Genomic DNA, 22,698 nt, shown 5'->3' with positions numbered 1-22,698 from the left:
AACTGATCTAACCAAGGCTCTCTCCACTGCTGAAAAAGACCTTGCGCCATTCGTGACCGACTATGAATCGACAGCTGAGTTGGTCTGCTTTGACGTTCAGAGAGCCCACCAGATGTTGAACCACCAGTGAAATGCTCTGGCGTTCCAGCCATGTCCAGAGGCGAAAAGCCTCTTGACAAAGGGTTCAAAACCCCACTTCACCCTACTTGTTGTAGTACCACATGGCGGTGGTGTTGTCGGTGAACAACTTCACTACTTTCCCTTTGAGAGAGGGAAGGAATGCTTTCTGATCGCACGGAGCTCCAAAAGGTTGATGTGGAGCCCGGACTCCACCAGAGACCAGAGGCCTTTGCTCTCCACCTCTCCCATGTGGCCGTCGCATCTCAGGAGTGACACATCTGTCACTACTGTGAAATATGGTTGGGGAAGGGAGAGGGATCTGCCGTTGACCCAATCTTGATTCGACAACCACCACTACATGTCTTTCACAGCTCCCTCCAAGATTTGGACCATGTCGGAGAGATTCCCCTGATGCTGCGCCCACTGGAACTTTAGGTCCCACTGCAGAGCCTGCATATGGCATCTGACATGTTTGACCAGCAGGATGCAGGAGGCCATGAAACCCAGCAGCCTCAGAGTCATTCTCACCGAAATCCAGGATAAAGGCTGAAACATCAGGATCATAGCCTGAATATCCTGTACTCGCTTTTTGGAGGATAAGCCAGAGACTGCACTGTGTCCAGAACAGCTCAGCTGAAAGGAAGTGTCTGAGAGGGAGTCAGGTGTGCCTTTGGCACATTTATAGTGAACCCCAGCGAATGCAGGAGGTTCACCATAGTCTGGAGGTGGGTGTGAGAAGGTAGCCTCTTTCTAGCCTTGTTACCCCCACTTTTGGCCTGTTTGTGAGTGTATGTCAGGGTGTTTGTCACTGTTTTCACTGTCTCACTGGGATCCTGATAGCCAGGCCTCAGTGCTCATAGTGAAAACACCATGTTTTCAGTATGGTTGTTATGTGTCACTGGGATCCTGCTGGTCAGGACCCCAGTGCTCATAGGTTTGTGGCCTATATGTATGTGTCACTGGGACCCTGTCACACAGGGCCCCAGTGCTCATAGGTGTGCATGTATATGTTCCCTGTGTGGTGCCTAACTGTCTCACTGAGGCTCTGCTAACCAGAACCTCGGTGGTTATGCTCTCTCATTACTTTCAAATTGTCACTGACAGGCTAGTGACCATTTTTACCAATTTACATTGGCTTACTGGAACACCCTTATAATTCCCTAGTATATGGTACTGAGGTACCCAGGGTATTGGGGTTCCAGGAGATCCCTATGGGCTGCAGCATTTCTTTTGCCACCCATAGGGAGCTCTGACAATTCTTACACAGGCCTGCCACTGCAGCCTGAGTGAAATAACGTCCACGTTATTTCACAGCCATTTTACACTGCACTTAAGTAACTTATAAGTCACCTATATGTCTAACCTTTACCTGGTAAAGGTTAGGTGCAAAGTTACTTAGTGTGAGGGCACCCTGGCACTAGCCAAGGTGCCCCCACATTGTTCAGAGCCAATTCACTGAACTTTGTGAGTGCGGGGACACCATTACACGCGTGCCCTACATATAGGTCACTACCTATATGTAGCTTCACCATGGTAACTCCGAATATGGCCATGTAACATGTCTATGATCATGGAATTGCCCCCTCTATGCCATCCTGGCATTGTTGGTACAATTCCATGATCCCAGTGGTCTGTAGCACAGACCCTGGTACTGCCAGACTGCCCTTCCTGGGGTTTCACTGCAGCTGCTGCTGCTGCCAACCCCTCAGACAGGCAGCTGCCCTCCTGGGGTCCAGCCAGGCCTGGCCCAGGATGGCAGAACAAAGAACTTCCTCTGAGAGAGGGTGTGACACCCTCTCCCTTTGGAAAATGGTGTGAAGGCAGGGGAGGAGTAGCCTCCCCCAGCCTCTGGAAATGCTTTGTTGGGCACAGATGTGCCCAATTCTGCATAAGCCAGTCTACACCGGTTCAGGGACCCCTTAGCCCCTGCTCTGGCGCGAAACTGGACAAAGGAAAGGGGAGTGACCACTCCCCTGACCTGCACCTCCCCTGGGAGGTGTCCAGAGCTCCTCCAGTGTGCTCCAGACCTCTGCCATCTTGGAAACAGAGGTGCTGCTGGCACACTGGACTGCTCTGAGTGGCCAGTGCCACCAGGTGACGTCAGAGACTCCTGCTGATAGGCTCCTTCAGGTGTTAGTAGCCTTTCCTCTCTCCTAGGTAGCCAAACCCTCTTTTCTGGCTATTTAGGGTCTCTGTCTCTGGGGAAACTTTAGATAACGAATGCATGAGCTCAGCCGAGTTCCTCTGCATCTCCCTCTTCACCTTCTGATAAGGAATCGACCGCTGACCGCGCTGGAAGCCTGCAAACCTGCAACATAGTAGCAAAGACGACTACTGCAACTCTGTAACGCTGATCCTGCCGCCTTCTCGACTGTTTTCCTGCTTGTGCATGCTGTGGGGGTAGTCTGCCTCCTCTCTGCACCAGAAGCTCCGAAGAAATCTCCCGTGGGTCGACGGAATCTTCCCCCTGCAACCGCAGGCACCAAAAAGCTGCATCTCCGGTCCCTTGGGTCTCCTCTCAGCACGACGAGCGAGGTCCCTCGAATCCAGCGACACCGTCCAAGTGACCCCCACAGTCCAGTGACTCTTCAGCCCAAGTTTGGTGGAGGTAAGTCCTTGCCTCACCTCGCTGGGCTGCATTGCTGGGAACCGCGACTTTGCAAGCTTCTCCGGCCCCTGTGCACTTCCGGCGGAAATCCTGTGTGCACAGCCAAGCCTGGGTCCACGGCACTCTAACCTGCATTGCACGACTTTCTAAGTTGGTCTCCGGCGACGTGGGACTCCTTTGTGCAACTTCGGCGAGCACCGTTTCACGCATCCTCGTAGTGCCTGTTTCTGGCACTTCTCCGGGTGCTACCTGCTTCAGTGAGGGCTCCTTGTCTTGCTCGACGTCCCCTCTCTCTGCAGGTCCAATTTGCGACCTCCTGGTCCCTCCTGGGCCCCAGCAGCGTCCAAAAACGCCAAACGCACGATTTGCGTGTAGCAAGGCTTGTTGGCGTCCATCCGGCGGGAAAACACTTCTGCACGACTCTCCAAGGCGTGGGGGATCCATCCTCCAAAGGGAAAGTCTCTAGCCCTTGTCGTTCCTGCAGTATTCACAGTTCTTCAGCCTAGTAAGAGCTTCTTTGCACCAACCGCTGGCATTTCTTGGGCATCTGCCCATCTCCGAGCTGCTTGTGACTTTTGGACTTGGTCCCCTTGTTCCACAGGTACCTTCAGACAGGAATCCATCGTTGTTGCATTGCTGATTTGTGTTTTCCTTGCATTCTCCCTCTAACACGACTATTTTGTCCTTAGGGGAACTTTGGTGCACTTTGCACTCACTTTTCAGGGTCTTGGGGAGGGTTATTTTTCTAACTCTCACTATTTTCTAATAGTCCCAGTGACCCTCTACAAGGTCACATAGGTTTGGGGTCCATTCGTGGTTCACATTCCACTTTTGGAGTATATGGTTTGTGTTGCCCCTATCCCTATGTTTCCCCATTGCATCCTATTGTAACTATACATTGTTTGCACTGTTTTCTAAGACTATACTGCATATTTTTGCTATTGTGTATATATATCTTGTGTATATTTCCTATCCTCTTACTGAGGGTACACTCTAAGATACTTTGGCATATTGTCATAAAAATAAAGTACCTTTATTTTTAGTATAACTGTGTATTGTGTTTTCTTGTGATATTGTGCATATGACACTAAGTGGTACTGTAGTAGCTTCACACGTCTCCTAGTTCAGCCTAAGCTGCTCTGCTAAGCTACCATTATCTATCAGCCTAAGCTGCTAGACACCCTATACACTAATAAGGGATAACTGGGCCTGGTGCAAGGTGCAAGTACCCCTTGGTACTCACTACAAACCAGTCCAGCCTCCTACATTGGTTGTGCAGTGGTGGGATAAGTGCTTTGAGACTACTTACCACTCTTGTCATTGTACTTTTCATAAGAGAAAAATATACAAAACAAGGTCAGTGTATATACACATAGCCAAAAAGTTTTGCATTTCCTCTTTTCACTCTTTTCTAAGTGCTGAAAAGTACTTCTAAACTTGCAAAAAGTTCTTAAAAGTTTAAAAAGTTTTTTTTCTGTCTTTCCAAAAAGTTCTGAAAACTTTTTTCTCTTTTGCTATCACTTTAACTCTCTCTAAAAAATGTCTGGCACAGGCCAAAAAGTTGAACTGTCCAAACTTGCATATGATCACCTTAGCTGGAAAGGAGCAAGGAGTCTCTGCATAGAGAGAGGTTTGAGTGTAGGGAAGAATCCTTCCTTAGAACTGTTAATTAATATGCTTAGAGTACAGGATAAGGCCATAAGTGCCCAATCTGTAGAAAAAGTAGCTAATGGTTCTCAATCTGATCCAGGGACTCCCCCAGGAAAAGGTTCAGGAAAGAAACTTATCAGCCTGCCCATTACTAGACAGTCTAGCATAGTTGGTACAGAGGCTGAATCACACCATACTGATGGTGTGCTCTCACATTATACTGTTAGCCAAGCTGTTAGGGTGCCCTCTGTAAGAGACAGGTCTCCTTCTGTTCATTCCCATCATACCTCTGTATCTAGAAATGTCCCTCCCACCCACCCTGATGACAGATTGTTAGAAAGGGAGCTCAATAGATTGAGAGTGGAACAAACCAGACTGAAGCTCAAGAAGCAACAGCTGGATTTGGATAGACAGTCTTTAGAATTAGAGAAGGAAAGACAGAAGTTGGGTTTAGATACCCATGGTGGCAGCAGCAGTATTCCCCATAGTCATCCTGCAAAAGAGCATGATTCCAGGAATCTGCACAAGATAGTTCCCCCTTATAAGGAGGGGGATGACATTAACAAGTGGTTTGCTGCACTTGAGAGGGCCTGTGTTGTACAGGATGTCCCTCAAAAGCAGTGGGCTGCTATCCTATGGCTATCATTTAGTGGAAAGGGTAGGGATAGACTCCTTACTGTGAAAGAAAATGATGCCAATAATTTTACAGTTCTTAAGAATGCACTCCTGGATGGTTATGGCTTAACCACTGAACAATACAGGATAAAGTTCAGAGAGACCAAAAAGGAGTCTTCACAAGACTGGGTTGATTTCATTGACCATTCAGTGAAGGCCTTGGAGGGGTGGTTACATGGCAGTAAAGTTACTGATTATGAAAGCCTGTATAACACAATCCTGAGAGAGCATATACTTAATAATTGTGTGTCTGATTTGTTGCACCAGTACCTGGTAGACTCTGATCTGACCTCTCCCCAAGAATTGGGAAAGAAGGCAGACAAATGGGTCAGAACAAGGGTGAACAGAAAAGTTCATACAGGGGGTGACAAAGATGGCAATAAGAAGAAAGATGGTGAAAAATCTCAAGATAAGCATGGGGATAAGGGTAAAACCAAAGATCCCACTTCAAATCTTAAACACTCTTCAGAGGGTGGGGATAAAACAAATTCTTCCTCTTCTTCCCAACCTGCACACATTAAAAAGCCTTGGTGCTTTGTGTGTAAAAATAGAGGCCATAGGCCAGGGGATAAGTCCTGTCCAGGTAAACCCCCTGAGCCTACCACCACTAATACATCAAGCTCTAGTGCCCCTAGCAGTAGTGGTACTAGTGGTGGGACTGCTGGCAACAGTCAAGCAAAGGGTGTAGTTGGGTTCACTTATGGGTCCATAGTGGAAACTGATGTAATCAGTCCCAAGACAGTTTCTGTCACACCTAGTGGCATTGGCCTTGCCACACTGGCTGCTTGTCCCCTTACAATGGATAAGTACAGGCAGACAGTTTCAATAAATGGTGTTGAGGCCTTGGCCTACAGGGACACAGGTGCCAGTTTCACTTTGGTGACTGAAAACCTAGTGCCTCCTGAACAACACATCATTGGACAACAGTATAAGATTATTGATGTCCATAACTCCACTAAGTTTCTTCCCTTAGCTATAATTCAGTTTAGTTGGGGTGGAGTTACTGGCCCTAAGCAGGTGGTGGTATCACCTAGCTTACCTGTAGACTGTCTCTTAGGTAATGACCTAGAGGCCGCAGGTTGGGCTCATGTAGAGTTTTATGCCCATGCAGCCATGCTGGGCATCCCTGAGGAATTGTTCCCTCTCATTTCAAGTGAAATGAAAAAGCAAAGGAGAGAAGGCCTGAAAACTCAGGATCCCTCTTCATCAACAGGTAAAAAGGGTATCACAGTATCCCCTAACCACCCTACCATTCAGGATACTATTCCTGTGGTGGGAGAAACCTCTCCTGGGGTGGCACCTGTTCCAAGGGAATCATCAGCTGGAAAAGCTGGACTCCCTGAGGTGGAAGTACCTCTCTGTGGGATAACTAACATTGATGAGAAAAACAGCACCATTTTAGTTAACATGGAGCATCCCTCCAACCCTCCCAGAGAAACTTTAGTGCAGAAACCCTGCACTACCTCACAACACTTAGGACAGCATCCCTGCCCTAGTGTGGAGCTCATAGGACAGCATCCCTGCCCTGCTCCAACTCAAGAGAAACAGCATCCCTGTTCTCTCTTCCAGCCAGATGGACAAAGTTTTTGCCCAGCTATGGCTTTTCTGAGACAGCATCCCTGTCTGGCATTTCCATCACTACAAATAGGTTCAGTGGACAATTCCCACTGCTCTAAACTAAAACTTACTGATAGAAACTCTGAAAATACATCTTCACATTGTTGCTTAGCTAAAAAACTTCAAACAGGGTGGTTTACATCCCCACAGGGAAGTAACCATATAGTGGATGATAAAGGGAGTAACCAGTCTATTGCAGAGCTACTCTCTACTTATCACCACTTAGACAATAAAGTCTCAACTGGCCAAGGTTAGCCTTATTGTCCTTCGTTTGGGGGGGGGTTGTGTGAGAAGGTAGCCTCTTTCTAGCCTTGTTACCCCCACTTTTGGCCTGTTTGTGAGTGTATGTCAGGGTGTTTGTCACTGTTTTCACTGTCTCACTGGGATCCTGATAGCCAGGCCTCAGTGCTCATAGTGAAAACACCATGTTTTCAGTATGGTTGTTATGTGTCACTGGGATCCTGCTGGTCAGGACCCCAGTGCTCATAGGTTTGTGGCCTATATGTATGTGTCACTGGGACCCTGTCACACAGGGCCCCAGTGCTCATAGGTGTGCATGTATATGTTCCCTGTGTGGTGCCTAACTGTCTCACTGAGGCTCTGCTAACCAGAACCTCGGTGGTTATGCTCTCTCATTACTTTCAAATTGTCACTGACAGGCTAGTGACCATTTTTACCAATTTACATTGGCTTACTGGAACACCCTTATAATTCCCTAGTATATGGTACTGAGGTACCCAGGGTATTGGGGTTCCAGGAGATCCCTATGGGCTGCAGCATTTCTTTTGCCACCCATAGGGAGCTCTGACAATTCTTACACAGGCCTGCCACTGCAGCCTGAGTGAAATAACGTCCACGTTATTTCACAGCCATTTTACACTGCACTTAAGTAACTTATAAGTCACCTATATGTCTAACCTTTACCTGGTAAAGGTTAGGTGCAAAGTTACTTAGTGTGAGGGCACCCTGGCACTAGCCAAGGTGCCCCCACATTGTTCAGAGCCAATTCACTGAACTTTGTGAGTGCGGGGACACCATTACACGCGTGCCCTACATATAGGTCACTACCTATATGTAGCTTCACCATGGTAACTCCGAATATGGCCATGTAACATGTCTATGATCATGGAATTGCCCCCTCTATGCCATCCTGGCATTGTTGGTACAATTCCATGATCCCAGTGGTCTGTAGCACAGACCCTGGTACTGCCAGACTGCCCTTCCTGGGGTTTCACTGCAGCTGCTGCTGCTGCCAACCCCTCAGACAGGCAGCTGCCCTCCTGGGGTCCAGCCAGGCCTGGCCCAGGATGGCAGAACAAAGAACTTCCTCTGAGAGAGGGTGTGACACCCTCTCCCTTTGGAAAATGGTGTGAAGGCAGGGGAGGAGTAGCCTCCCCCAGCCTCTGGAAATGCTTTGTTGGGCACAGATGTGCCCAATTCTGCATAAGCCAGTCTACACCGGTTCAGGGACCCCTTAGCCCCTGCTCTGGCGCGAAACTGGACAAAGGAAAGGGGAGTGACCACTCCCCTGACCTGCACCTCCCCTGGGAGGTGTCCAGAGCTCCTCCAGTGTGCTCCAGACCTCTGCCATCTTGGAAACAGAGGTGCTGCTGGCACACTGGACTGCTCTGAGTGGCCAGTGCCACCAGGTGACGTCAGAGACTCCTGCTGATAGGCTCCTTCAGGTGTTAGTAGCCTTTCCTCTCTCCTAGGTAGCCAAACCCTCTTTTCTGGCTATTTAGGGTCTCTGTCTCTGGGGAAACTTTAGATAACGAATGCATGAGCTCAGCCGAGTTCCTCTGCATCTCCCTCTTCACCTTCTGATAAGGAATCGACCGCTGACCGCGCTGGAAGCCTGCAAACCTGCAACATAGTAGCAAAGACGACTACTGCAACTCTGTAACGCTGATCCTGCCGCCTTCTCGACTGTTTTCCTGCTTGTGCATGCTGTGGGGGTAGTCTGCCTCCTCTCTGCACCAGAAGCTCCGAAGAAATCTCCCGTGGGTCGACGGAATCTTCCCCCTGCAACCGCAGGCACCAAAAAGCTGCATCTCCGGTCCCTTGGGTCTCCTCTCAGCACGACGAGCGAGGTCCCTCGAATCCAGCGACACCGTCCAAGTGACCCCCACAGTCCAGTGACTCTTCAGCCCAAGTTTGGTGGAGGTAAGTCCTTGCCTCACCTCGCTGGGCTGCATTGCTGGGAACCGCGACTTTGCAAGCTTCTCCGGCCCCTGTGCACTTCCGGCGGAAATCCTGTGTGCACAGCCAAGCCTGGGTCCACGGCACTCTAACCTGCATTGCACGACTTTCTAAGTTGGTCTCCGGCGACGTGGGACTCCTTTGTGCAACTTCGGCGAGCACCGTTTCACGCATCCTCGTAGTGCCTGTTTCTGGCACTTCTCCGGGTGCTACCTGCTTCAGTGAGGGCTCCTTGTCTTGCTCGACGTCCCCTCTCTCTGCAGGTCCAATTTGCGACCTCCTGGTCCCTCCTGGGCCCCAGCAGCGTCCAAAAACGCCAAACGCACGATTTGCGTGTAGCAAGGCTTGTTGGCGTCCATCCGGCGGGAAAACACTTCTGCACGACTCTCCAAGGCGTGGGGGATCCATCCTCCAAAGGGAAAGTCTCTAGCCCTTGTCGTTCCTGCAGTATTCACAGTTCTTCAGCCTAGTAAGAGCTTCTTTGCACCAACCGCTGGCATTTCTTGGGCATCTGCCCATCTCCGAGCTGCTTGTGACTTTTGGACTTGGTCCCCTTGTTCCACAGGTACCTTCAGACAGGAATCCATCGTTGTTGCATTGCTGATTTGTGTTTTCCTTGCATTCTCCCTCTAACACGACTATTTTGTCCTTAGGGGAACTTTGGTGCACTTTGCACTCACTTTTCAGGGTCTTGGGGAGGGTTATTTTTCTAACTCTCACTATTTTCTAATAGTCCCAGTGACCCTCTACAAGGTCACATAGGTTTGGGGTCCATTCGTGGTTCACATTCCACTTTTGGAGTATATGGTTTGTGTTGCCCCTATCCCTATGTTTCCCCATTGCATCCTATTGTAACTATACATTGTTTGCACTGTTTTCTAAGACTATACTGCATATTTTTGCTATTGTGTATATATATCTTGTGTATATTTCCTATCCTCTTACTGAGGGTACACTCTAAGATACTTTGGCATATTGTCATAAAAATAAAGTACCTTTATTTTTAGTATAACTGTGTATTGTGTTTTCTTGTGATATTGTGCATATGACACTAAGTGGTACTGTAGTAGCTTCACACGTCTCCTAGTTCAGCCTAAGCTGCTCTGCTAAGCTACCATTATCTATCAGCCTAAGCTGCTAGACACCCTATACACTAATAAGGGATAACTGGGCCTGGTGCAAGGTGCAAGTACCCCTTGGTACTCACTACAAACCAGTCCAGCCTCCTACAGTGGGAGACGACTTTCTGGGGAGTGTCCACCTTCAACAGTCAGTCGTCGAGGTAGGAGAAAACTGAAACCCTTAACCTGCGCAGATGAGCTGCAACCACTACCATCACTTTTGTGAACCCCGAGGGGCACTGGTAAGGCCAAAGGGGAGCACGGCAAACTGAAAGTGCTGATGACTTACCATGACTCGCAAGTAGCGCCTGTAGGCTGGCAGGATGGAAATGTGAAAATAGGCATCCTGCAAGTCCAACGCTACCATCCAGTCTCCAGGGTCCAGGGCACAAAGGGCCTGAGCTAGGGTTAGCATTTTCAACTTCTCCTTCTTGAGGAAGAGAGTGAGAGACCGGATGTTTAGGATAGGGCAAAGTCCCTTGTCCTTTTTGGGCACCAGAATATAGCGTAAATAACAACTACAACATACTTCAGGCACAGGGACCCTCTTTATGGCTACCTTGGCCAAGAAAGTTGTGCCATCCTCATGGAGAAGTGCCATATGATCCTCCAAAAGATGATTGTATGATGGTGGCAGGACCGCAGGAGAAGTCTCAAAGGGGAGGGAGTAACGCCTTTGGACAATCTGTAGCACCCACATGTCCGTGGTCATGGATTCCCAGTGGGGCAGGTGATGGCGGATCCTGCCGCCAACTGGTCCCGGATGTTCCAACGGACTAAGAAGGCTTGGAGGCAGAGGAGGGGCGGGGTGGACTGGGTGGACTGCGGGCTCCCTGAGCCACGAGCTCGTGAGATCCCACGTCCATGCAGAGGCTGTGCAGAATGTGCAAGTCAGTGTCCTGGTAGAAAAGAACACGGTTGGGTGCCCCTTCCGTAGCCACAAAAGGAGCAAAAAGTGTACTGGGGGGTGGGGGCAAGGAGCAGCTACGAGGCAAATGGACAGAGTGGTAGCCCAGTAATCCTTAAGGCACTCGAGCTCTGAGTCCGCTTACGGGTGCCATCAAAGGGCATGTCCATCAAGGATTGCTGGACATCCCCTGAAAAGCCAGACGTCCTCAACCAGACGTGACGCCTCAAGGCCACAGTCGATGCAACTGATCTGCCCAGTGAGTCAGTTGTATCCAGTCCACAAAGAATCATGAACTTTGCTGTATCTCTTCCGTCCGTAAAATCTTGAGAAAGAATGGTCGGGCCTCCTCCGGAACTCAAGGCAACACCTGTGCAACCGTATCTCAGAGAGTACGGGAGTATCGGCCAAAAGGCATGAGGTGTTGACGGACCACAGCACTAGACTGGCAGAAGAAAACATTTTCTTCTCCAAGTTATCCAGACTTTTTGATTCCCTGTCCGGGGGAGCGGTATGGAATGCACCAGAGGATGATGAAGCCTGGATGACAATGCTCTCAGGCGTAGGGTATTGGGTAAGGAATTTCAGGTCAGTCGGCTCAGGCCGATGGTGGCGGGCAACCGTCCTATTCACAGGAGCCCTTGTGCTTGGTTTGGACCAGGTACCCAGGAGGACGCCCATAAGAGCTTCATTGAAGGGAAGTAGGGGTTCTGAATTAGAGGCCTCAGGCTGAGGCACCTCGGCCAGGAGGTTAGTCCTGACCTCCACAGAAGAAAGCTCGAGGTCCAAAACCTCTACAGCCTTTCTCACCACCATAGAGTATGACGCTCCCTCTTCCGTAGCCATGGTAAGGGAACAAAGCATGCCAGCGTCAGGAAAGGTGTCTAACCCACTGGCATCGCCCAAATCCTGAACCCAGTCCATGTCAGGGTCAAGCAGGTATTCTAAAGGGTCCGGTGACCCCTCTACACTATCGTCATATCCATAGCCATAGCAATAGGGGTCCAGATCTGCCCTGCGCCCAGGAGAGCCCATGGAAAACAGAATCAGCAATGAACGATGCCATTCCAGCTCCGGGTTGATGCCGATTGTGGGCCCAACCGACATTGGGAGCATCAACGTCTGACCCGATGCTCGAGAAGGTCACGTTGTCACGACCGGTGCTGGGATGGATCTGGAGGTGCCCTCTGGAATCAGGGCTGAAGATGATGACTTGGAACCAGAGGGGGCCCTCACCAGCTTAACTGTTCCAGAGGGTGCCAAGGGTTTGTCAGTCTGCCCAAAGATGAGGCGCATGGCCTCATAAAATTCTTTAAGTTGGGCAGGGTTGGCACCGGCTCCCGAAAAGTCGGGAAGGCATGGAGCCGACCCAGACAGAGGGTCCGAAGATGGAGGCCTAGAGCCTAGACATTCTTCTTGTGTTGTTCAAGCGACGGGGTGAAGAAGAATGTTTGGCCTTCTTCGTCGTTTTCTTCTTGTGACCTGACCGTCCAGATGACTTGGTCAAGGAGGAGTGGTGATGCTCTAACGAGACAGGGAGCGACGTGAAGTCAAGTGTCGGGCCATCATGAGCTTCAGGGAGCGCTCCTTCAAAGCATTCAGGTTCATGGCTCGACACTCGGAGCACGACTTTGTGGTTGTGCTCCAGACACTAGAGGCAGGCGAGGTGCGGATCTGTCACCGACATCAAGTGGTGACAGGAGTCTCTGGGCTTGAATCCAGTATTTCGGGACATCCCTTGACACATCCAAAACTCAGCAAAAAAAATCACAGTTAGTCAAAAAATGACTAAGGGTAGCTCTTCTGTGGATCTGCACATAGGCTGGTGCAGAAAGAAAAGAACAGATGTCAGTGCGCTGGGGTGGCACCTATATAGGACCACGATGCCAATGACGTCGACCGATGCCACCTAACGGCGAGCAGGGGTACTGCTCGAAGGAAAATCTCCAGATCCAGTCTGACACCTGGGAAAATTCTAAGGTAAGGAATCTGCAACTAGAAATCTCTATCAGATCTACTCCTTTAAAATATGAGCACTGGACTGTACAATCATGTTATTAAACTGTTGGGTGTCTGTTGAGTGCTGAGCCTGTTGCACTTCCACAATAATCTACTTGCCAAACCTGTGAGTGCACGCCATGACTGTCACAGAGTCAAGTTCTGAAGGGACCATGCTTGGTCCAGTTTGCATACCCTGGGACTTAAAAGAACCAAAAAAAAAGACTCCAACCCTGTGGCATACTGGCCCAGTATGCCCTGCTTGCCCTGTGCAACCTCCCCTCCCCCCACCCTAATGAATAGGGTATGTCATCACAAACATATGATTAAGGAGATCCAAAGTTGTAGGATGGTATAATCTGCCACGGGAATCCACAATCTATAGCAAAGGAGAGTCCAAGGTTGGTTTATGCAGGCTGGTAATTAGGTGCTGGTAATTTTCAGCATAAGTTAAGATTCAATGATTCCATTTGGAATTGGTTAGAGTTAGTGGTTATCGCACAACATGGCGAGGCTCTGGCCTTTGTAGACCACTGTTGCACATCCTTGCTCTAGTGTAAAATCTGAGAGAAAAGATACATGTATACCATAAAGAAGTAATATAATATACTACCAATTAATATTTATTATGCTGCTGCCATAGTAATATTATTCTGTGTATTCCGCAGCATAAATATACAATTTATTTTGATTACCTATAACTTAAATGAACCTTCACAGTCTGACAAATTACTAACCTGAATGCGAGTTGCAGCTTCACATCTATGGTGGTAAGTGGCAAGGTCTAACAATTTTTCTTTCTTCCAAGCACTTTTGTTGCTCTTCCGGCAATGGAATTTTCTCCACGCTGTCTGGATCACTACAGCAGCCTCATGAAGGGTGATGTAAAAACTTATGTCTCGGCGTACAGCATATCCTCGCCAGTAACGCTGGATAACAGTGGCTGCAGAGCTAGCAGAAACAGAAATATATAATTTTTGCATTTATCAAAACATTAGCAAAGTTAATAGGCCTGGTAGGGGCAAGCTAGTGCAATGGTTATTTTTATGGAAAGCACATGCCACACAATAATAAAACAACATGTTGCAGATTATTGTGGTGGAATACTCTAGCAATAAGCATTTTAAATTAAATAATTAAACACAAAAATAAACCAATCCATATAACTGTAATATGGCAGTATGGCTACCTCTTACTAAGCAGATTTATATTAAATACACACTGCTGAAAAATAGGATTATTAGCGCGAAGAATATACAGTTCTTAGCTTTAAATTACTGAAATCTGAAGACAAATCAATCACGAAGATGCAATATATATATATATATATATATATATATATATATATATATATATATATTACTATGAACTATAACTCCCAGAATGCACCTGTGTTTAAATAAGGCAGGTAAATGAGAACCATGTGTGCCTACAAACTAAAACCACCTGAGGAAGACGAAATGTTGAAACGAGTAGTGGTGTTTGAAGTGCTGTTCTGTGAATAAATGCAATCTGCTAATCTTTACCTCTGGAAGTGCAGCAATTCTTCGAGGGTCCTGGTCTCAACCCTATGCTGGCACCGGCAGTCAGAGTGCACCGCTTTTCAGACCAATTGATATATATATATATATACACACACACACACACACACACACACATATATACATGTAGGAAAGCTGGCCTGGTGTGTGGTGGGTACCTATGGTACTTACACCTTATGGCAGGTCCAGGTATCCCCTCTTAGTGAAGTGTAGGCAGTGTCTCGAGGCCAGGCTCTCTAGAGGTAGCTGTGGATGAGCAGCCACGGCGTATCCAGGAGACATGGAAAGCTCACGCAATACCACTGTAGTCACACAGCACTTACACACATGAAAGAAAACACTAAACTGTACAAAAATAAAGGTACTTTATTTTAGGAAGAAATCACCACAAAATACTAGAAAAGGTGACCCACCCTTAGGAGGTAAGTAACACACTAAATATATACAATAGTAAGCAGAAATAAGCATAGAAAAGGTTAGAAAATAGTGCAAATAGCAATAACCAATAGTGGCCCTAGGTGGAGAACAAACCATTTACTAAAAAAAATGGAATGCGAATAAGGTACCCCCACCTAGGTAAGTAAAATGTGTAGAGGGGAGCTGGGGGAATCAGAAAACCACAAAGGTAAATAACACAGTCCCCCCCCCCCCCCCCAGCGACCAGGAATGTAGCAGTAAAACACAGGATTTTCCCCAAACCACCCAAAAGGAGGAAAAGAAGAAAAATAAGACACAAAGGAGACTGCAAGAAAATCAGTGGTAGATTCTTGAAGAAAGAAGACCTGGGGGGAGAGGGGACCAAGTCGAAGAGTCACAGTGAAGCCAAGAGGGGTAGAAGCTACTGCCCACCCAGCTGTGGATTCAGGAGTTGGTCGGCGGTGATGAAGAACAGGTCAGCACTGCAGCTCTGGAACCAGAGAAGAGTTCCTGATGGATGCAGATGAAGCCCCATGCTGGAAGGAAGATTGCAGACGGGTGTTGGTGCACAAATTTCACCAACAAGCCTAGGCAAAGGCAAACTCGCAGTTACTGGAAAAGAGGTACTGCTGGGGACCAGCAAGGCCCAGAAGGGGGAGTCAAAGGGGACCCTCAGCGTTGCAGAAGGTTCACAGGAGCAGAGGCAGCACACACTGGAGTCCCACAGGGTAGGGACACAGGAGTCACAGAAGAAGCCCATGCAGCATATAGGAAGCTGGCCCGGTGTGTGGTAGGTACCTATGATACTAACACCTTATACCACGTCCAGGTATACCCTCTCAGTAAAGTGTAGGCAGTGTCTAGAAGCCAGGCTCTCTAGAGGTAGATGTGGATAAGAAGCCAAGGTTTATCTAGGATGCAAGCAAAGCTCATGCAATACCACTACAATCACACAGTACTTACACACAAGAAAGAAAACAGTTGGTTGTACAAAAATAAAGGACCTTTATTTTTGAAACACAGTATCAGAAACGACTAGCGAGGCAACCCTCCAATAGGAGGTAAGTAAATACACTATCTATATAGACTAATAAAACGTAAGAGGCATAAAAAGGTTAGAAAACAGTGTGTAATATAGCAATAGCAGCCCGAGTGAGAGCCCAAACCATACACTAAGAAAGTGGAATGCAAACACAGGGCCCACACCTAGGTAAGCAAATCCTGTACAGGGGACTTGGGAGTACTAGGAAACCACACAAGTAAGTAATGTAGTACACCGCAGCAACCAGGAACGCAAGAGTAAAACACTGGATTTCCCCCAAACCACCCCAAAGGATGAAAGAAGAAAATGAATACACCCAGAACAGCCTGCAAGGAACCAGCAGTGGAAAGCCAAAGATGGAGACCTGTGGAGAGAGGGGACAAAGTCCAGAGGTGTCTGTGCAGACCAGAGGGAGTAGGAGATACTAACCACCCAGGGGTACCTTTTGGAGTTGGTCGACGAAGAAGGAAGACAGGTGAGCCCTGCAGCAAAGAAGCCAGAGAAGAGTTCCTGATGCATGCAAAAGGTGTCCCACACTGGGAGCTGGATTGCAGATGGGTGTCGGTGAAAGATTTCCACCAACAAGCCTTGGTAAAGGCAAACTCGCAGTTGGAGTAAAAAGGGTTCTGCCAGGGACCAGCAAGGTCCAGGAGGACTCTACCCAGGAGTTGGAGTCACCTGGGACCCTCCGCATCTCAGAAGGCCCACAGGAGCAGAGGCAGCACCCACAAGACAGGGACACTAAAGTTCCTGAAGAAGCCCACGCAACACCACAGAAGTTGCTCCCATGTCGCCGGAGGACCACACAGAGATCCAGAAGTTGCAGGAGGGAGTGCTGGGGGCTGGAGCTACACACTGCCTGAAGTTCCCCTTGGAGGTGAAGCAACAAGCCTTGGCAGCTGCAAAGGACGCTGTGCATGTGGGTGTTGTCTTGCGTAGAGTGGAAAGGACTTACCATCACCAAAGTGCGACAGTTGGTAGAGAGGACCAAGCGCAACTCTGGTCCACCACCGGCGATGCAGGACCCACGCTACACAGGATGAGGGGAGATCCATGCAGCCGGTCGTCGACGCAGCCAGGTACCTGTAGTTACAGGGGAGTGATGCCTCCACCCCAATGGAGATTCCTTCTTCTTCTCATGCAGGCTTAAGAGTTGCAGTCTTATTAGGATACACAGCCAGGGAAATGTTACTAAAGCTGGCAGGAGTTCCAGATATAATGTTGTTCAAGAGTCTTCCTCGTGGATTTTGCAGCTTGCAGGTTCCTGGAGGGTCCAGTTACGGTTCCTGAGGCCAGAAGTCAAAGCAGAGGTTACAGAGGAGTCCTACTGGAGTCTTGCAAGCCGAATCTGAGGACCCACCCCAGACGAAGACCCAATATAGCCCAAAGAGGGGGCTTGGTCACCTAACCAGGTAACTACCTATCCGAGGGTGCCTCTGAAGTCACTTGCCTGGCTTGGCCACTCAGATGCTCCCAGAGTTCCCTGCCAACCTTGGAACCAAGATGGCAGAACCCAGGGACCCTCTGGAGGAGCTCTGGGCACCACCTCCGGGATGGTGATGGACAGGGTAGCGGTCACTCCCCTTTCCTTTGTCCAGTTTCACGCCAGAGCAGGGACTGGTGGTCCCTGAACTGGTGTCACAAAGTCCAGGAAAATGGCTCTGGGGTTTGTGGGGGCACCTCTACTAGTGCAGGGGTGCCCTCACACACAGGTATGTGCACCCTGTCCTCTGGGCTGAAAGGGCCTACCATAGGGGTGACTTATAGTGACCTGGTATAGTGACCTGGTATGGTGACCTGTAGTGAAAACTGGAGCATGCACCCTTTTCACGTAGACTGCAATGGAAGGCCTGCAGAACCCTTTGCATGGACTACCTGTGGGTGGCAGAATAACTGCTGCAACCCAGAGGGATCCCCTAGAACCCCAATGCTCTGGGTACCTACACACCACATACTAGGGACTTACATGCGGAGACCAGTATGCCAATTGTGGGAAGAAAAAAGGTACAATTTAGAGGAGAAAGCAAAACGACTGGGGTGTTGGATAGCAGAACCCCAGTAGACACAGTCAAACATACTGACAAACAGGCAAAACGTGGGGGTAACCAGGCTACTTTCCTAAATGGATAAAAAAATTAAAGAAAAAAATATTGGCATGGCAAAGATTGGGCCCACTAACTCTGCAACCCAAGTGCACTTCTGAGCAGGCAAAATGCCATTACGCATAGTACAAGACAGGTAATAGGCTGAAGGTGGATGACTTAATGGCACATGTGTAAGCTGTACCTGGGGGAAGCAAAATGTCAATGACGACTGAATACACTAGTGGATGAAGACGCCTGATCCAAACCGCACAAAATGTTATCTATGAATGTTTTTTTATATAACAAATGTGTTTCATAAATAGCTTATACTTCCTGTTCCCCCCTTAAAGCATATTAAAGCGCGACCCTGCCTCATGTTCGGCTGTTTCCAAGAGGTAAAAGAGAGGAATGGTTTTCCTGATAATTTGCTCAATTAATCTGTGAACTCACCACAGCATTCTTGTGAAGACTGGAAATCTATTTGCATAATTAACGGCAGTGTGGAAACTGCGAACATGAGACAAATTACAAGGTGATAAAATTGTAATGCTGCACAGGGCTTTCCCTTCTAATACTCCTCTGTGGCAAGAAAGAATACCGAAACCCGCCTTCAAAGAGGCAGTAGTAATCCCTCTTCAAAAAAAAAAAGGGAAGATCAAATGATTTGTAACAATGCTGTATAGCAGAGTGGCTGCTGTGCAGAATGGCTAAAAGTAATAATAATAAAATAAGATTATGATGCATCCACCGCAAATACAATTTAAAAAAAAGTTTGTTACCCTGGTTCCAACAGTGCATTTTTTTAAAGTAGTTCTAGCCACACTAAAAGTATCTGTGCTGCTGCGCAGCATCACTACTAAACATTGCCAAAGTCTATAGCTCTCGTAGGCGAGACCTATTGGCTTTGCCAATCCTTGTTCTTAATAAGACTTTGAGCCAGAGCAACACAGAAGAAAAATACAAAAACTGAGAAAGAATGATAAAGACAAACAGAAAAAAACGGATCAGTGACACAATACTGTGGCAAACAATATTGCTGACAAAAATATTGTGTCAATTATATTTTTTAACCACAATATCATTTTCCTATACTTATAAAAGTAAGTACAAAAATATCAGAAAAAAAGACCATGGACAGTAATATCATCCAAAAACATAAAAATGTTAAATTTGTAATATATACTGTTTAAAATAGTAAAGATAGATAGATGGATATAGTGTAACAATTAAGTATTGTTCTTTTTATATTGTTAATCTTTTATATTTACTGCTATAAAAGTAGCTAAATGTAAATTAATTTAGTGAATATCTAAGGTATTAAAAATGTAAAAAAATACATTTAGTAAAAAACTATAAATATTAAACAAAGTTAAAAACAAAAACAAATAATATAAAATACAAAAATAAAAAAGAATAATATACATTTCTATTTAACCAAATTAAGTGTTGGACTTTGTAAATATTAGATATACTATTCTGACTCCAAATTATCTAAAAGTAGGGAAAGTGTTGGACTTTGGAGGCATTACATTTACTATTCCCACTCCAGTCTAAGTAACAGCAGTAAAAGGGCTGAACTGTGACAGATTTACCATTACCATTCCAGTCTAAACAACAGTAGGCAAAGCGCTGATCTTCCTAGGGTTTAGATTTACTATTCTCACTCCAGTTTAAGCAACAGTAAGGAAGGTGGTGGACGTCGGAGGGGTTGGAATTAGTATTTCAATACAGGACAGGAGTCTGCCATCATGCATAAGTTCCTTTAGTGCCACTCCTCGCAGCACTATAAAGAAGATAACATCACAATTTAAACATCCCATAATACGTAGTGCACACCTCCATAGATACACTCTACTGCCTCTTTTAAATGCTGCTCTCTCGCAGCTATGTATATCTCTTGCGCTACTTATAACACTGTGCTTTGAAATTTTTCTGGGTTATATTTTACAGCGTTTGTGTCTCTATATATGATGGATCTCTTTTTACTCATGTTCTGATGTATTTATGTTTATTTAATATTTGTTTTTTATTTCTTACCGACGGAGACTCGTCTCTCCTCTCTTGAGTGCGGACGTGGCTCCTCTCGGGAGCGTTCCGCGTTCCTTCCTCGCATATTAAAGATGCAAACTTTTTTGGGTCCTCCTGAACAGGTGCAGGTCTTCTAAATGGACGAGTCCCCTGTCCTCCCTTCAACGCACCTGCTTTAAGAGCGGGTTGCGCACAGAGGAAGTAAACTGACTCTCTTAGACTTTCTTGATGCGGCTCTCTGTAGGAGTGCTGTGCTTTGGGAAACATGTAAAACCATGGGGAATGTACGGAGCGATTCAAACGTCAATCTGACAGTTTCAAGCTCCGTATCATTCTGGCAACTGTATCAAGCTAAGTATCTACGCTAAAGGCAATTTCTAAAATAATTTCAGCTTTAATTGGAAAATTACTAATCTAATATTCAATTAATTTGAAAAGTACATTTTATCTCACTTATTTTAACATCTATTCAGGATCTCTGTCATGGATGGCCAAGAGACTGAGATCAGTCATACTAGAATTAATGAGAACTTAATAAAGAAATTGATTCAAAATGAAATGAGATCTTGTGTCAAATAGACATTTGTGCAATTTATGTTTGGAAGTGACCTAGACAAGGATGATGATGATGATAACAAAACCCTCTTACTATTTCCTCTCAATCTGGCAAAGGGGTAAACATATTGAGTTTAATGAAGAAAAATCTAAAGCCTATAAAAAAACAAGGAGGTCCAAGCACCTCACATCGAATGGAGGTCTTAAGCACCTCAAAAAGAGTTGGTGGTCACAGCACCTCAAAGAGATTGGGCGCCCTACGCAACGCAAAATTGAATGGTGTCTCCTATGACATCCAAGATCATAATACTTTTGATACAGACTCTTCTAATGAAAACAAATTAGATGAATATATTTTAGATTTGGATAATGATCATGTTGATGATGGTGATTTCCTCATGGAGGAAGAGCTTCTCTCAACTTCTAGAGATATAATTCGAGATCCATTGGGTGAGGTGTTTTCTCCCACCAATATCAAACATCCAAGGAGGCCAGAGTGGCCAAGTTCATTAAGAGATGGATACGTAATCCTGTACAAAACTGAGTGAGAAACATCTTGAGAGCTGAATGTTCTCGACCAGTTATAGAGGACAAGACCTGCCTTACACCCAACCTCGACTACAAACGAATTACTTTTCTTTTTCGGTTGGGAAGAGAGCCAAAAAGAGGTCTTGAGAGATCTCTCAAAACTTGCCAAGACAGTCTCCTGGATATAATAGGTCCTCTAGCGAGGAAAATTGACATATTAGAGGATGAACACGTCAATGAGACACCTTTGGATTTAGGTCTATTAAGGGGATGGAGCCAAAGGCTGATGGTTTTGCTTGGCACCACTAAACACAGAAAGACATACGGTTGTTCTCTTAAAAATCAGCCCTCAGCTAGGAGATCTAGCAGAACGCGAACCTTAGAAAACCCTAAAGGCCTTCTCTTTGGGGAAGATATGATTCAAACTCTAAATAAATCCGTTGCTACACTCACAGCCCTTGATAAAGCAAAAAATAACATTTGTAAGGCTTTCAACCAAGGAGTTTTTGCTCGGGCCAGTAGAAGGGGACTTTTTACCGGCCAGGGAATACAAAGGTCACACTTCTCAACCTATGGATAATATAGAGTACTCTACAGAGGATATCACGGCAGATATCTTTCCCAAATGGGATGCCCTTTCCATTGTAGAGGAAGTAAACCACGTGGTGAACCTCCACAGGATACCAGGGTGAGTACTACAAGTTTACATTCTTTCCAGGTAAAGGTGGGAGGTCGCCTAAGGTTCGTTTTCCATGTTTGGAAAGAAGTTACACAAGACCCTTGGGTTTTAGAAAATGTCCAAAGTTTCAGGATACATTTTTCAAAAAAGCCTTTTCAATACTCTTCCCTAAAAGAAATTGAATTATCCCCCACTCAAGAGGTTATCATAAAAGAAGTGGTAGGTACTATGTTGCAAAAAGAAGCCATCCTAAAGGTACCCCTGGAAAACAAATTATTCATAAGCACCCTGCTCTTAGTGGAGAACAAAGATAAAGAATGAAGACTTGTAATAAACCTAAGGAATTTGAACAAATTCCTAGACCAGAGGCACTTCAAGATGGAGGGTATCCATCTTCTAAGAGACATGTTAATGAAGGAAGACTGGCTGGTGAAATTAGATATGAAGGATGCTTATTTTACGATTCCAATGGTCAAGGAACATCAACCTTACCTCCAATTCACTTGGAAGGGTCGCCTTTACCAATTCTGTGCACTGCTCTTTGGTCTCTCATCGGCCCCTTGGTGTTTCACCACAGTGCTGTGGGACGTTGCATCCTTTCTCAGAGAGAGAGAGGCATTCAGATGATCATTTATCTGGACGACATCCTTGTCGTGTCACAATGCCATTCACATATTTTGAATGATTTAGACACAATTATGTCCCTATTACAGAATTAGGCTTCATTGTAAACAGGGAGAAATCTGTCCTTACCCCTTCCAGGACCTTAGAATGTTTAGGTTTCAAGATATATACTGTGAATGTAGCCCTCCAACTGCCCCTACAAAAGGTCACCAAGATAAGAAAGGAAATTTTCTGTACTCTCAAACAAGATTCTATCACACTGAGAGAACTAACCAGGCTATTAGGCCTTTTATCTTCCTCTATCC

At 46.6% G+C, this 22,698-nt stretch overlaps 1 protein-coding gene across 2 annotated transcripts in view; it reads right to left on the bottom strand.

Annotated features, from left to right (window-relative positions):
* Window positions 1-22,698, bottom strand: part of LRRIQ1 (leucine rich repeats and IQ motif containing 1) — a 1,566,481-nt gene that overhangs the window by 789,198 nt on the left and 754,585 nt on the right. For both annotated transcript variants that reach the window (XM_069229624.1, XM_069229625.1), the window contains one exon: window positions 13,633-13,846. In XM_069229624.1, coding sequence (XP_069085725.1) covers window positions 13,633-13,846 — 214 coding nt within the window. The remainder of the gene's footprint in view (window positions 1-13,632; window positions 13,847-22,698) is intronic.

The sequence above is a fragment of the Pleurodeles waltl genome, chromosome 4_1, assembly GCF_031143425.1.
Source record: "Pleurodeles waltl isolate 20211129_DDA chromosome 4_1, aPleWal1.hap1.20221129, whole genome shotgun sequence".
Lineage (NCBI taxonomy): Eukaryota > Metazoa > Chordata > Amphibia > Caudata > Salamandridae > Pleurodeles > Pleurodeles waltl.
The sequence above is the reverse complement of the archived record's forward strand: the minus strand, read 5'-3'. Positions and strand labels throughout refer to the sequence as shown.